At 48.6% G+C, this 16,147-nt stretch overlaps 1 protein-coding gene across 1 annotated transcript in view; it reads right to left on the bottom strand.

Moving 5' to 3' along the window:
• Positions 1–14,236: 14,236 nt before the first annotated feature.
• Positions 14,237–16,147, bottom strand: part of DRC11 (dynein regulatory complex subunit 11) — a 170,223-nt gene continuing 168,312 nt past the window's right edge. Inside the window, exon 19 of the mRNA XM_027117474.1 lies at positions 14,237–16,093. Within this exon, the coding sequence (XP_026973275.1) occupies positions 15,965–16,093 (129 nt within the window). The 3' untranslated portion in view covers positions 14,237–15,964. The remainder of the gene's footprint in view (positions 16,094–16,147) is intronic.

Genomic DNA, 16,147 nt, shown 5'->3' with positions numbered 1-16,147 from the left:
CTATCAGAATGGCTAAAATATAAAAGAGTGACAGCACCAAATGCTGACCAGGATGCGGAGAAACTGGATCCCTCATCCATTGCTGCTGAGGATGTCACGTGGTACCGCCACTCCGGAGAGCAGCTCGACCGTTTCTTATAAAACCAAACACGTGATCTTCATAGACCCAGAAATTTCACTCCTGGGGATGTATTCCAGAGAAATGAAAACTTGTGTTCACACAAAAACCTGTACAAAAATATTCCTAGCAGCTTTTTTGGATAATAAACCCCAACTGAAAAGACCCCAATACGAATATTTCCTTACGTTCTGTGGGTTGTCTTTTCAGTTCCTTATTTTTAAAAAGATATTTTAAATGCATTTGTATGTCTACTTTGAAAGCCACAGAAAAAGCAGCAAAATGTAAAGTCATAACTTCTGACAATTTTGATTCTTAAGACCTGAGAATGAGCTGTGGACTAGTCAGGTGACCAGTTTTAGGGACCAAGAAACTGAGGTTTGGGCAGATTGAGTTTTGCCAAAGGTCTGTACACACCCATTGATGACAAAACTGAGCTTGTGCCGGGGTCTTCTTCCCTGTTCTGTGTTCTTTATTCTCACTTTTTTTTTCTTGTTTCTTTGGATAAAGCATAGATTATTTTTCACTTCTTACTAATTTAAGGAAGCTCCTTTTGCTGATAATACTTAGGGTTTTTCTATCAGTGGGAAGACTCTTGAGATGCTTTTCTATGTCTATTCCTTTATGCAAACAATGCTTTGCTTCCTGCCAGGCCTAAAACCAAAGGCTTCCAAAGTATTTTCCACTTGTGCTTTAGTGACTTCATTGAATTTTCACATAAGCACACATGACTTTGACCCGTAAGGACTAATTCCTGGAACTTTGTGTTAACATGTTTTGGTACATCTACATTTTCACAGAAACCATTGGTTTCTTACCTTTGGGAAATCAGAGAAAATTGTGGGCATTATTGCCATGACACAAATGGCCAAATGGCCACGTGAATGGATGACATGTAGGGGCCCCTGGGACAAAGTATACAACGTGAGTCCTGCCTAATGAACTGCCATCCTTGTCTGGCATGTTCAGTCTGGTGGCGTCTGCAGGTGTGGTGGATTTGCTCCCTGACGGCAGACACTCAAAGGTGATGGTTCTATACGGTCCCTCGGTTGGCTCAGGTGTACCAAACATGGGTGCTCAGGACAATTTCCTCTGACTTGCCTTCTTCCTGATTTCCAGCGTGTAAGTAGTGCCTAGAAGAAAACTGCTGAAAATTTATGTACATTTGAGTCGCCTGGGGTTGTGATAAACTGCAGATTCTGATTCTCTAGGTCTGCGGTGGAGCCCAAGATGCTCTATTCCTAATGAAGTTTTCAGGCACCAGCTGCATCTGTATCATCTGAGAGCTTGTCAGAAATGCAGCATCTTGGACCCCAATCCTGACCCACGGATAAGGAACCTGCATGTTAACAAGCTCCTTGGGAGATTCAAATGCACATCCGACGTGAAGAGGGGCTGTTCAGGGAGGCAGCAGTGCAGCCACTGCAGGAACCTGAGCTGCTGGTGACAGTCCACAGACAGCACCTGCACTGAGATTCTGCCAGGAGCCTGCCTGGTACCCAGGCGGGTTCTTTGAGATCAATCTGGATCTTTCATGCTTTTTCCTTTCAGGCCAACTTGATGACCCACCATCGCTCCCTCCTTCTTCCCTTCCTCCCCCGGTGGTCTTCTTAGTTAATAGGCATCTGTTTTGTACAGCGGACCTTCTCCCCATCTTACAAGCTGTATTCTCACTAAAATCCCAGGGACACAGGCACAGATGGGGTCTGGCAGGCAGGGTCCGAGGACATTTTATTGACCTGCAGATGCCCTAAGGCATCCTAGAGGTGGCCACGTGACAGCGGCATCCCTCCCCTTCACGGAGGTCGGGGCCTGGGCTGGGGGTAATGTGCAGAGAGAGAGGCCATTTGGCTCATAGAAACTTAGGAGAGTTTATTGACCTAATAATGCCAGCGGGACAGCTGGGTGAAACCACCGTGGTGTCCCCAACTTGTCTCCAAGAAACCAACTTTCAAGGAGGTTTTATTGGCCCCAATATACCATCTCCTCCATTCTCCTGGTTTGGCTTCCTCTTATCACCAAGACAATCTCCATTCCACTGGGATTCACCAAGGCAACAGGGAGGAAGGCTTTGAAAAATGCATTCTGTTCAAAGGACCTTAGCTCTTCTCTCCACCGTCAATGGAAGTCATTAGGATTGAACATTTCCCAATTATATACGTCAGCTGAGATGTGTGTGTGTGTGTACGTGCATCTGGGTATGGCAGCGATGGTGGTTTGTCGTCGTATTCTAATGTAATTGGCCAAGGCGAACAGAAAATAATGGGCAAACACGGATTTATGTAGCTTTGGGCACGGCTTGTCGAATCCGCAATTCTGATAAGGAGAGAAGAGAGAGCAGATGGCAAGTTTTCCAATCTTCTGCATTTCGTCCAAATCCATTTGACTATTAAGCCTGTCTGGTTAATATCACACTTCTTTGCAGCTTTGACTCACTACTATTATTCTGTGTGTAAATTATCAGAGAAGTGAAGACAAGTTATGTCCCCTTCCTCACTGCATGACCCCTCCCATCCTGCACCCCATTTTCTCCACCATTAAAACTCATACCCCTGTGACAAAGTGGGGGCATCCTTAAGGGGGATGGGGGAGTGAGCTTGCAGTGGAGTCTGCACTTGACCGTCAGAGCTGTTTGTCCTCCAAGGTGGGTCTTGTCCTCTCCTTACCTTGTGCGTGCAGGGCTGCCCACTTGAAGCAGGACCGTCCCTTAGTGTGTTTGGACTCTAGGGGAGACATTTAGATGGATTCATCCATTCCTGGATTCTCTGTGCTAAAGATTTCTTTCTCCTGTGTCTAGTATGGGCATAGCCCCTATAGAGCTCCCGTCTCAAGCATCTCCTCTGCATCCTGAGGTCACCAGTCATAAGAGCATGTGGGAGGGTAGAGCACCTCCCAGGAGGTAGGAGGGGCACAGGTAGAGGCTGGTTAATGCAGGTCTCTGACCCTCGAGCCAGCTGCCCTGTACAGCACGCTCCATTTCTTTTTGAGGGACTCTTGCTAAAATGCTCTTTTAGAGCATATATATATATATATATTTTTTTTTTTTGCGGTACGCGGGCCTCTCACTGCTGTGGCCTCTCCCATTGCGGAGCACAGGCTCCGGACGTGCAGGCTCAGCGGCCATGGCTCACGGGCCCAGCCACTCCGCGGCATGTGGGATCCTCCCAGACCGGGGCACGAACCCGCATCCCCTGCATCGGCAGGCAGACTCTCAACCACTGCGCCACCAGGGAAGCCCTTAGAGCATATTTTTAAGTGCAGTGTCAAGACGGTGACTTTCTATCCCTCGTAGTCTGAAGCTCCTCTCCCCGTCACTTCATTTTTGAGAAAAGTTTGTTTCATTTTTGAAAGGACACTTAACATGAGATCTACCTTTTTAAAGCACACAATATAGCCTTGTTGACTATAGTTACAGTGCTGCGCACCACATCTCTAGAGCTTATCCATGTTGCTTCACTGAAATTTACATCCATTGATTAGCAGCTCCCCATTTCCCCCGTCCCCCACCCATTGCCTCATTTTGATGCAAATTCAGATGTTTGCCAGCAATCCCACGTAGCATCGACAGCAGTGCTATGCTCTGCGACCATCACAAGCAGGGTTAAGGTGTGCACACACGCCCAGCTCCCGGCAGCAATCTTCTAGGGAGCCGCTTTCCAGAGATGTCTATCCGCCAGTGAGTGCAGAAATGGGAATCTGACTGAGGCACTTTTCCTGCTCTGCTCTCAAGGTATTTGGAGTTTATTTCAACACTTTCCTGACAGTGGCTTCCTTGCCCCTTTCTCTTTCCTTTTGTGTCTGGTGTGGCAGGAGGCGCTGGATCTTTTCAACACACGGCAGCACAGGTGTCATGGCCCACCTGCTTTCCCGTTGGCAAGTGACCCCAGAGAGGGTGGAACCATGGCAGCGCTGGGGCCCCTCTGAAGGCATCTACAGATGCAAATGATTCAGGGAATGTGTCCAATGAGGGCTGGCTCTCCCGATGTTACTCACATCTGCCTTTGGCCAGTTTCTATGATGACAGAAATGGTTGACAGGCATCCTCTGCTGGGGGTGTCCATGACCCCGGCTGGGACCTCACCCCTGGAGGGCTGGCAGGAGGCCACGGCCCTGTAGTCTATGATTTTCACTCCCCTCTACTTTCTGCTTTTTGTGTAGATGAAACTTTGACTGAGCTGGGCCACTTTTGAGAATCTATCAAGCAGAAATAGATGAGGCACTGAGCAAAGCTCTGTGTGAGATGTCATTTGTTGTGGCATGACTGTTATGGCCCAGATGGTCAGCTGTGGTCAGCTGATGCTAATACTGCTGAGATTAAGAATATGCTATTTGGCTGCAGGGTGGACGGCCGGCAGCAGTCTTCAGGAGCCATCTTTTTTTTTGTTTGTTTTTGCGGTACACGGGCCTCTCACTGCTGTGGCCTCTCCCGTTGCGGAGCACAGGCTCCGGACGCGCAGGCTCAGCGGCCATGGCTCACGGGCCCAGCCGCTCCACTGCATGTGGGATCTTCCCGGACCGGGGCACGAACCCGTATCCCCTGCATCGGCAGGCGGACTCTCAACCACTGCGCCACCAGGGAAGCCCTTCAGGATCCATCTTTTAAGGCAAAGTCATGGTCTTCCCCGGCAGACCCTAGCCAGTGATAATGATCCAGTAGAAGTTAGTGACTGATGACCAGGGGAAACACACGAGGAGGACTCCAGAATCTTACTTGTACTGTTTCCTATCAGACAGGCGAGGGCTTGGCTGGGACCACAGGACCAGGCACAGTCAGCGGAGGCCACAGCAACTCTGTGCTCCAAGTTTCCCCCGGTGGCCAGGATCCACCTCGAGTCCAAGTCCATGCAGTGCTCAGTCAGCTCACACTTGAGAACCACCTGCATCACGAGGTTGATAGATGCCTGTGCCTTGTACAGAATAGGACTAAAGGAATTGCCTGTTCACTAAGTGTCTCTTCTCACGCATGGTCACTCTTTCTTCCCTTTTCGACATGTACTTGTCCATCCCCCAAATGTTCCATGGTCCCAAGGAAGGGACAACCCTGTGATGGACATTGCCTGTGAGCATATGCAGAATGGGTGAGATGTCAGGGACAAGCGGAGGTGTGGAGACCCCCCAAGCAGACAAAAAATGGGCATTCTTTAAATATTTGTACATTTACTTACTGGAGATGGTAGAATAGCTTATATTCTATGAGTAAACAAAGATACTTATTCATAAAATGACTTATCGCCATCTTTACATTTAGAATAAGATTCCCGATGTCACAGAGCACGCTCCCAACCTGGAACTGACCAAGAGCGGTGCTTGCGAATATCCACTTGAGGGCACTGTGGTCCCAGGGTTGTTCTGGTGTCCCTTTCAACTGGAACCCTGGGCAAGTGCCTGACGGGTCCAGCTCTTCATCAAACTCTCAACGTGCTCCTTGAGGAACAGGAGAATTTCCATTCTCGTCAAGGACAAAGGCCTTGAGTCAACTGACTGGCTAGACTGTGCTGGCTTTGCACAGAGAGCATTGGATGTCCTTGGCCACTGGAGAAGCGATGCCAACTCTCTGCAGGGGCAGTGAGCTCCCTGCTGCCATCCATGCATGGGTGACTGTCCCAGTTTGATTCCCTATTGGTGGGAGAGAGGCTGGGTCCACCTGCCTCACAGAGCCGAGGATCTGGGCTGGAGAGCCCCTTGGTGCCCAGCCTTGGAAACCAAGCTCACAAAGCATCAGTAGAATCTGGTGTGGTCAGGTTGTCATCTTAGTGTTAGCTGACCTATCACTCCTCCCCTTCCCAGGACCAGGAGAGAAGGCAGGAATGGGTTTCACCAAGGTCAAATGTAGCCCCAGTCCAGATCTGGAGCATTTGAAGGATGGCGCAGGCCAGTCTGTAGGTGCGGACTGAGCCTAGACAGCCCTGCAGCTCTTCCCTCACTGGACACGGCACCACCGTGCTCCAGGGACAAACACAAAACCTCTGGCACTCCACATCTTATCAGCTCATTATCATAAGCGTGATTTAATCCTGGCAACACAATAATCCCTTCCTCGTGTATGTGTGAGTACGTATTATGCAAGATTCAAAGTCACTTGATGCCATGAGGAAAGTAAAAAGACTCTCTGCATAGGGCAGAAATAATTTGCAAGACCAACTTGGGGTAGAGGGTTCTCAAATGAACTCCAGTGGTCCGACAGCTTTCAGCGGGCCAGGCAGGCACCCCCTTTGAAGAGCTGTGTAACAAAAGGCCCTGGCTAGGGGCATTATAATTTGCTCCAACCAGTTCCAAAGGACTCCTATTTTCAATGATGTTAAGAGAAATACTAATGTCACAGGACGTGGGCATTGTGCTTGGTATAAGTCCACGCACAAAAGCTAAGCGAGGGTATTTTGGATGTCTTGTTGGGGAGGATGTAATTAAATTTACCTTCGAGAACCCTTTGAAGTCTGTGGCTCACTGTTTTATATAAAGGTAACGTTCCCCATCAGCTCATCTGTCAGTTGTAGAATTCTCGCAAATTGGGAAATTTGCTGAGGCAGAATCAGTGTTTCCGCTTGGAGTAAAATGATCTTTCAGGAGGGAGGATGTCGTCCCTGCTCTGGCTGTTTGAGTCAAGCACGATGGTCACGGGGGGTGACGTGCTGTGTTCAGTGAGCTGTGGGAGCCCCGCCAGGACTGGGTGTAAGTCTGGGCTCCGAGCGTGGCAGCCCCGCGTGTGCCACGGGGAGACTGAGGTTTCTGGGTGGCATCAGCTTCCGTTCAGGCCCAGCCCCGCTAGGGTACCACCCAGTGAGACCTCCCCACTGCTGAGGCCCATAAACATGGGGGCCTGGCTGGTGGGGAAGCACACATCTCACTGGGTGGATGGCATTGGAAGTGGCCCGTGTGCACCACAGCCAGTGCAGAAGCGCTACAAGTGGGCTTCTTTGTTTAAAATATTTATTGATTTATTTTTTATTGAAGCATAGTTGATCTGCAGTGTCGTGTTAGTTTCAGGTGTACAGTACAGTGATTCAGTTATTTTTATATATATATATATAATTGAGTTATTTTTATATATATTCTTTTTCAGATTCTTTTCCCTTATAGGTTATTACAAAATATCGAGTAGAATTCCCTGTGCTATACAGCAGGTCCTTGCTGTTTATCTATTTTATATACAGTTGTGTGTATATGTTAATCCCAAACTCCTAATTTATCCCTCTCCACCCCTTTCCCCTTTGGTGACCATAAGTTTGTTTTCTATGTCTGAGTCTCTTTCTGTTTTGTAAAGAAGTTCATCTGTCTTTTTTTTTTTTTTTTTTGAGATTCCACATGTAAGCAGTATCATATGATATTTGTCTTTCTCTGTCTGGCTTACTTCACTTAGTATGACAATCTCTAGGTCCATCCATGTTGCTGCAAATGGCATGATTTCCTTCTTTTTTTTTTTAAATTTATTTATTTATTTATGGCTGCATTGGGTCTTCGTTGCTGTGCACGGGCTTCTCATTGCAGTGGCTTCTGTTGTTGCAGAGCACGGGCTTTAAGTGCGCGGGCTTCAGTAGCTGTGGCTTGAAGGCTCTAGGGCACAGGCTCAGTAGTTGTGGGGCATGGGCTTAGTTGCTCCGCGGCACGTGGGATCTTCCTGGACCAGGGCTCGAACCCGTGTCTCCTGCATTGGCAGGCGGATTCTTAACCACTGCGCCACCAGGGAAGCCCTATTTCCTTCTTTTTATAACTGAGTAATATTCCATTGTATATAATACCACATCTTTATCCATTCATCTGTCAATGTACATCTATGCATGTGGGCTTCTAAGGGGCTGACAACACCTCCCCTTCATATCCTGGACTGTGCCTTTGTCCTACTTGCGTCATAACTCAACAAAAACACAAATGCACATTCCCTCTTATGGATGTTCACATTTTGATAAAAGACTATTGGAAAGTTTTCTTTCAAAAGAACGACTCTCTAAATGAAATTTCAGGTAGTCAGAGAGCAATTAATGGGATTGTCCAGAAGGGAATACTCATTTATCTTTAGTGTTTTTGCTTGGAAGTAGCAAACGTTCTTGAATTCATACACTTGAGTGCACAATTTAAAAACTGGAGGTAACTTTTCATGTTTCCATTTGTGGTAGAGGCTGGGCATACAGCTTTCCTATATTTCTCCCCCTCTCCTGCTCTTGAGCGTGGCCGTGTGATTGTACAGTGACCATGGAAATAGACCTGATGTGTACACTGTTGCAGGCCTGGCCCCTAAAACCTTTCCACTGGTCCTCTCTGCTCTCCTCCACCCCGATAAGCTCTCGGGGGCTTCGCACAATAGAAGCTTCTCGGCCGTTCGGAGTCCACTTGAAGGTGAGGGAGGACTTCTCCCTGGATTCATCCAGCCTCTCACTTTGCTCCTCTGGTGGACTGTATGTTCTAGTGCAGCTTGGGGGAGGATGGAAAACAGACGGATGTCTACCATGTCGGGTGGTGGTAAATAAATTGTGGTCAATACAACATGAAACAAGACAGGAGGACAGAGGGGCAGGGTGGGCACTACTGTTGGAGATGGAGTTGACCCCGAAGCGGGGCCAGCAACATGCTTGGCTGGTGCCTGGAGGATGCAGAAGCAGCCGAACTCCCCACGGGGCCACCTGAGCGGTGCTGACGCAGCCTGAGTAAGACATCGTCAGACGCCAACGGTCAAAGATGAAAGTTGCCCCTGCTCTCCAAGATGAGGGCCACCTCTGACCAGATAGGGCCCCAGCCCTAAAGCCGTAGCTCTGGGACATAAAATAAGCCAGGATGCTCGGAGAATCACGTGCGGAGCGAGAACATGCCAGCTCTGACCTCTAGCTGTTTACTTTCTTCATCAGCACGGGGTCTGCTTCTCTCGGGATAAAACCCTCGGCGCTTTGCTCCATTTGCTGTGTGGTGTTGAATATTCAGCTGCAGGTAGAGGACTCTGCCCTGTGATATTTGGGGTGCTTTCTCAAGAACGTGTCTGGATCCCAATTGTTTAGGAGGCGGGGTGAACCTGGTCACGGTCCTCTTATCACAAATGACCCTGATGACTGTCGTGGATTAGGCTTACAGATCCCTCATCTCTGGAATGCTTCTGTCCTACGGGCAATAGTAACTCAGAGCTAGAAGGTTCCTTATGGGGTTCACCCCAGGTCTTTTATAGATGAGGAAACAAACATGGCTCCCTGGGGGCTCCCAGGATGGGCCCCACATCACCCTGCGTTCAGCTTCCCTCCTCCGAGTTGAGTGTGTGGTCTGGTGGTGTCCGCGAGCAGCGCTTTGTGACGCTGGGAGGACTGCTGACCTCTCTGACCCCACCTGGGGAGTAGGGAGTCTGCTTTCGGTTTGCCGTGGATGCACTCGCAGGCTCTCCTGGGCCACCCTCCTGCCCTACCTGCTCCACGTGCAGTCGGGAGCCGTGGGCGTCCACGTCAGCCTTTCCTGCCGCAGCTGGGGTCTCCGCGACTCCCTCCCTCGAGGAGCAGGAAGCGGATGTTTTCACGAAACACTCGCTCAGTGTAGATGGTAAACACAGAGCTCCGAGCCCAGTAGCACCGGTGGGGACATCTCCCCAATTTGCTGCTCCCCAGTGCCCACTCCTCTCCTGGGGGGAGGCCTGAGGCTCGAGGATGCGAGGGTCACGGGCATCTGCCATCAGCCCTGCTGAGGAAATGGGGGCTGCGGGAGGGGGCTGTGCATATAGCACGTGTGTACATGCATGCATGCGCGTGAATAGCATGTGTATGCACGTTAACATGCATGTATAGCATTGTGTACATGCGTGTATGCATGTGAACACGTGCATGTGTTTATAAGTGTGGGGTGTTTATGTGCGTATCTGTGCATGTGTGTTTATATGTCTCTTGGTGTGTTTATGTGTGTGGGCATGTGTGTTTGTGGGGCATGTGTGTTTCTGTGTGCAGTGTGAATATGTGGTGTGTGTGTGTATGTGTGGCTGGGCTGGCCCGAGGTCACCCAGCTCATTTGTGTATTTGGACCCAGCCCAGCTCAGCCTACGGTGCTTTCCAAGAAGCCACGGCCCTCCTCCCAGACACTGGCTGACCTCCCTCCAGACAGGTGGGGAGAGGCCTGAGGATGGGTCGGAGTGAGGCCACCCAAGGGCTCTAGAGAGGGAGCAGGGGTATCCCAGAGGGGTGACGGAGGTCTACCAGACCCCCAAACTGGCCCTCAACAAGGGAAACAGAGGCAAGTGATATGGTTGGGGATGGAGGGTGAGGGGGGACCCGGCAGAGAGCCTCCGGGCTTCTCACAGGACTGTGCACCCTGGCCCTGGGGATGCAGGCGTGTCCCCCCTCCCCTCCCCCACCCCACCTTCATCGCAGCGCTGTGTTGTCATCTCCCCTGTAGCGCAAGCCCTGTGGTCATGGAACAGCGAGCGGTGCTCACGGAGACCTCACTTGGTACCGGCCGCTGTGCTGGGTGCACGGTCATAGCTGGGGTCACTATTCCCAGCAGCCCCGCAGGGTGGAGACCAACTGCCTGCCCGGGCTTGGGTCAGGCAAGGCCTTTGCTCTAAACCACTAGAATTGACTGCAGAGACCAAATTGCTAAGATGCTTAATCCCTAGGCCAAACGGAAGAGCAAGGTCCTGTGTCTGTCTGCCACGTGGAGGAACTGGGTGAGCTGGGGTGAAGAGAGAGTCATCCCACTACAGTCCAGTGCGTGGGGTAGGGGAGCGGGGGGTAGAGGCCAAAACTCCTGGAGGCCGACTCCTGGGCTCCCGTTTGCCTCCCAAAGCCCCATATGAAAAGTGCACTGCAGAATGAGTATGAGGCAATAAACCCGTACTGAGTACATCCCATGTGCTGGGGGCCCGAAATACACCGTCTTAGGTAGTTATATGGGCTCTAAGTGTGGCCGTTTTGAAGAGGAAAGGAATCAGACCTGCCAGGTACTCATGGAGTCTCAGCTTCTCCATCCGGAAAATGTTCCTGCAGGGATGAGGCCAGGCGGCCGTAAGCCGGATCCCTTAGACAAGGTCGGGTGCCCAGTACTTACACCCCTTGTGCAGATCTGGACACACACATTCATTGCACAACCGTTTCATGGATGCCCCTTCCCCCACTAGACTGCAAAGCAGCTCCCCTGGGCATCTCGGCGTCTGGCGCGTAGAAGGCGCTCAATAAAAGACTTGAGTGAGAGTGAGCCCCACACCGCTGCGATGCTGCAGCCGTGACTTCTAGTGACCCGGGGTGGTCAAGGGGACCATGCATTGGCGAATGAGTGAGTCTACTGGTGGGGATCACAGGTGCTTGGAGACACGTATTTTGGGTCAAGCTCCCTTTGATTTTCCAAACCTCACTGTTGAGGTAGCTGCCAGCTTGGTTTCAAGCCCACTGGTCTTTCGTGGTTCCTCTGCTTTCGTTAGCATCATCCACGCCTCTCTTAAATTAAAATCTTCAGACCCACGAGGACATCAGAAGCCACTTCTCTCAGTTGTTTGGGTCCCACAATGTCTTTAGTGGCTGAAAATAGTGTCGCTCTTTGAAACAGCCCTGTGACACCGACCACCGTGACTGTTTTCATATCACACATGGATGGAGGGTTAGGAAGAGCCTCAAAAGTAGCTTCCTCAGGGCTTCCCTGGTGGCGCAGTGGTTGAGAGTCCGCCTGCCGATGCAGGGGACGCGGGTTCGTGCCCCGGTCCGGGAAGATCCCACGTGCCGCGGAGCGGCTGGGCCCGTGAGCCATGGCCACTGAGCCTGTGCATCTGGAGCCTGTGCTCCACAACGGGAGAGGCCACAGCAGTGAGAGGCCCATGTACCGCAAAAAAAAAAAAAGTAGCTTCCTCAGCGTTAGGGGTCTTAAACTTGCTAGTTCTGGATGGAGGTGTTTGTTTAAGCCCGGATGGTCTCAAGAACATCTTTGAAGGAATGCCGTGTTAGCCCGCAGTGGTTCTGGACCTGGAACCTGCTGGTTCCTCAGGGCAGGCAGAGGGCAGAGCCACCGAGAGCTTTAATTCCACTTTAATCAGATTCCATAGATGCTCCTTAATGAGGGTTAATGACATTAATTACTGTCCCCTTCATTTCAGAACACACTCCAGAGGAGCTAATTGTCACATAATGACCCTGGAACAGCTCAGGCCCCAGCAGAACTCCCAGGAAGGGTCTGTTTCCCTTTCTTTCCCCCAGTCCCTCTGCCCTTCCACCCCACACACTCTCTTATTTGCTTTCCTCCCATCAGGGCTGTCACGTCTCCTGTCTCTGCGTCAGATAAGAATGGGAGTTGTAGCACATGGCTGCATCGCTTTCCCAGGGGGACCTTGGATTTTAGACATGGATTGATGACAGGCTCGTAGTCTGATGAGCTGCCCAGTGGATGATGACGTCATGAGCATCCTCCTGCAGGACGGGTGGGTGAGCGCCTGGTGTCCTGGCAAGGGTGACCCAAATTAAAAATGCACAGCTAGGGACTTCCCTGGTGGCGCAGTGGATAAGACTCCGTGCTCCCAATGCAGGGGGCTCAGGTCCCATCCCTGGTCAGGGAACTAGATCACACATGCATGCCGCAACTAAGAGTTCACATGCCACAACTCAGGAGCCCATGAGCAGCAACTAAGGAGCCCGGCTGCCACAACTAAGACCCAGCACAACCAAATAAATAAATAAATAAATATTAAAAAAAAATAAATAAAGGGACTTGTCCCAACAGGATTAAAATCTTAAAAAAACTAAAAAATAAAAGTGCATGGCCAATCTGACCCAATAACTTCTGTTTTTATTGAAGTATAGTTGATTTACAATGTTGTGTTAATTTTTGCTGTACAGCAAAGTGATTTATCACAGGATATTGAGTATAGTTCCCTGTGCTATACAGTAGGACCTTGTTGTCTATCCATCCTATATATAATAGTTTGCATCTGCTAACCCAGCCTCCCACCCCATCCCTCTCCCCCCTCCCCCTTGGCAACCACAAGTCTGTTCTCTATGTCTGTGAGTCTGTTTCTGTTTCATAGATAAGTTCATTTGTGTCATATTTTAGATTCCACATGTGATAACATGTGATATTTGTTTTTCTGACTTACTTCACTTAGTATGATAATCTGTAGTTAATAATCCATGTTGCTGTAAATGGCATTATTTCATCCTTTTTAATGACTGCATAGCATTCTGTTGCCATAACTTCTTTTTTAGGAATTTATCCTACAATCTTTCTCCTGTACATGTCCACACAGAAGAATGTATAAAGGTATTCATTGTAGCACTGATGGAATAGCAAAGGGTGGACACAATCTAAACGTCTGACCAAGAGTGGATTGGTCAGATGAATTATGCTATATCCACCAAGTGGGTATTACGTAGCTAATATAAAATGAGGCCAATCTGTGTGTGCTGATATGAACCAATACCCAAGGTATATAATTAAGTGAAAAGAGCAAGGGGGTGGAACAATATATATGCTATGTTACCACTTGTATAAAAAAAGTGAAATATATCTTTGTGAGTATATGTGCAGGAATCTACCCGTCCCCTGGCACACACAGAGCAGGATGCCATGGTACAAATACCGTCAAGTGCTGGGCTATAGCGTGTCAGGCTCTTGTGCAGTTTGCAGTGACCTACAAGGGGGCCCACTCTGTGCAGAGTTGAGGGCACCTGTGAGCTGGGCAAAGCCGGCTGGGGTGGGAGGACATAGTGGTTCTTGGTAACCAGGTGGGGCTGGCTGATGGGAGCCACGTGGAACAGAGTGAAAACCTAGCACTGGAAAGGGCAGGGAGTCACAGTTTGGGAGAAAACAGAGGGGCCAGTGGAGATCACGTCTCAGTGTGAATGTGCTATGAGAGAGTGAGCCCATAGGGACGATATTTAGACGATCTTTGCCAATTTTTAAGACTCAAAATTACTCCAAAGCTGCACTGTTCAATATGCCAGGCACTCTAGCCACATGTGGCCGTTTAAATTTTTTAATTTTCTATTGAAGTATACTTGATTTACAATGTTGTGTTAGTTTCAGGTGAACAGTGAAGTGATTCAGATTATATATATATATTCTTTTTCATATTCTTTTCCATGATGGGTTATTACAAGATACTGAATACAGTTAGTTCCCTGTGCTACAGATACAGTAGTGTGTATCTGTTAATCCCAAACTCCTAACATCTTCCCACCTCCCCCTTTGGTAACCATACGTTTGTTTTCTACGTTTGTGGGTCTGTCTCATTTTTTATAAATTAATTAGTGATTGTTGAGTAAGCTCTACCTACACAGGTTTGTATGCGTTCTGAAAACTGTGCTTGTTTTTCACAGTCAGACCAAGTTAAAAGGTCTTGTCCACCATTAACATTTTCATAACGCTTATTCCTTTACAATCATGATTCTCATTGCTTTACAATCCAGATCCTATTATTCTGCAATGAACACCAAACCCTAGAGCCTTGGAGCTCTCATCCTGGGTCAAAACCAAGAGTCTGCTCCCATGACATGTGAAAGAAAGGGTCTCCGTGGGCCACCCTGGAGAGACGAACATTTCACTGCTCTCTGAGCTTAGGATGGGGAGTCCGCCCACCCCTCAGGCCATTTTGAGCCTTGGCCAGACACAATCTGGGGTGGGTAAGGGGAGGGCAGGCAGACAGTCTGCAGAAATTGGGGTTCCTTTGGTACGAGAAGGCAAATCTACGGCGGGGCACCGGGAAGGTGGAGTTTGTTCAAGAAGACAGACTCTGAGGGATGGCTTTCCAGTTTGTACAGAGCACATGCAGAACTCGGGAGCCTGGGGCTGTCTCTTTCTGTCCTAATTTGTGTTTATGTCCTGTACAGACACAAGCTGAGGGGTATGTGCTGGTGGCCAGAAGACAGCTGGGAACCACTGGTAGTTTTGGGCATTAAAGATCTAACCCGCTGAAAATCCCAGGAAAGCCTGGAGATCTAGCTTGGTCTATGGACTAGGAGATTGTAGAACTTTCTGTGGTGTAACCAAAAACTGCGCAGTAGTTAATTTGAATTAAATTCCAGTGAATTTATCGCAGCTCAATTTGTCTCCTTCCTGTGATTGTGTTCTCACCACAATTTAGAAGCGGGTTACTTACAATATGCCGCCAAGTAAATTTCAGATTCTTACAAAATTGAAATTTATCTTTTGACCCTCATCTTTCTATTCTTTAATCTTTTTCTTTCTTAGAATTTCTTACTTCTTTATTTAGAGTTTCTCTTCTCCTATTTTTACCCCATTTGGGGTCGTAGTTTTCATCTAGCCATTGGCCTGCCGCTGCTCCAGTGTTTCCCAAGAGCAGGAACCCGGGAACTAAGAGGCAATGACATAGTCCCAATGTTCCAAATATTAGCTGTGTGGCCCTGGGCCTTAGTTTCCCCATCTTCAAAGTCAGAAGATTGAAAGCGTTAATTTAAAAGATCTTTTTTAGCTCCAGCAACCAAATTACTGAGTCAGTCCAAGAAAAAGTTTCTATTCCATTATATACAATACATGAATAGAGCAAAGAATTAATTTATTAAGATATGTGCAAGATTATTAATAAAAAGCTAGTAGCACCGATGACTGAATGAATTTACTAGTTGTCAGATTAGGGTATTTTCTAAGTATCAAAATTTAAATTTAGCAACTAGTACCGATGAGATGAAGTGTCCAACTGGGATAGATTGTGGAGTGTGTGAAGAGTGAGTTTTGCTTATATACAAACTTTAATATAGATTAAGAAATAATTACAAGCTCTAGAAACACTTGTTATGCACAACTAACTTGGTGGTCAGCCTACGAAGATCTAACTGAGCGAGGGCAGGGCTGGTGGACGTCGGGCATCAGTGTGGGACTTCACACAGGCAATGGTCAATCTCCCCCCTGGAGAGTCGGGCCCACCTCCATCTCTGGCTCCTCAGAGAGGCATTATTTTTTCTTTTTCTCCTTTATCCCTTTCTTCTCCTTCTCTTTTCCTTTGTCCTTTTCGTTTTCTTTGTTATCTCCTGTTAATGCCAAGGCTCTCTTTTTACTCATAGGGGTCTTGGCGTACCAGTCCTGAAATCGAACAGACATTCAGGAAAATATCAAAATGATGTGCATTCACTAGTA

The sequence above is a fragment of the Aethalodelphis obliquidens genome, unplaced genomic scaffold (genome assembly GCF_003676395.1).
Source record: "Aethalodelphis obliquidens isolate GAN/ISIS:26980383/991018 unplaced genomic scaffold, ASM367639v1 scaffold2, whole genome shotgun sequence".
NCBI classification, from domain to species: Eukaryota; Metazoa; Chordata; class Mammalia; order Artiodactyla; family Delphinidae; genus Aethalodelphis; species Aethalodelphis obliquidens.
The sequence above is the reverse complement of the archived record's forward strand: the minus strand, read 5'-3'. Positions and strand labels throughout refer to the sequence as shown.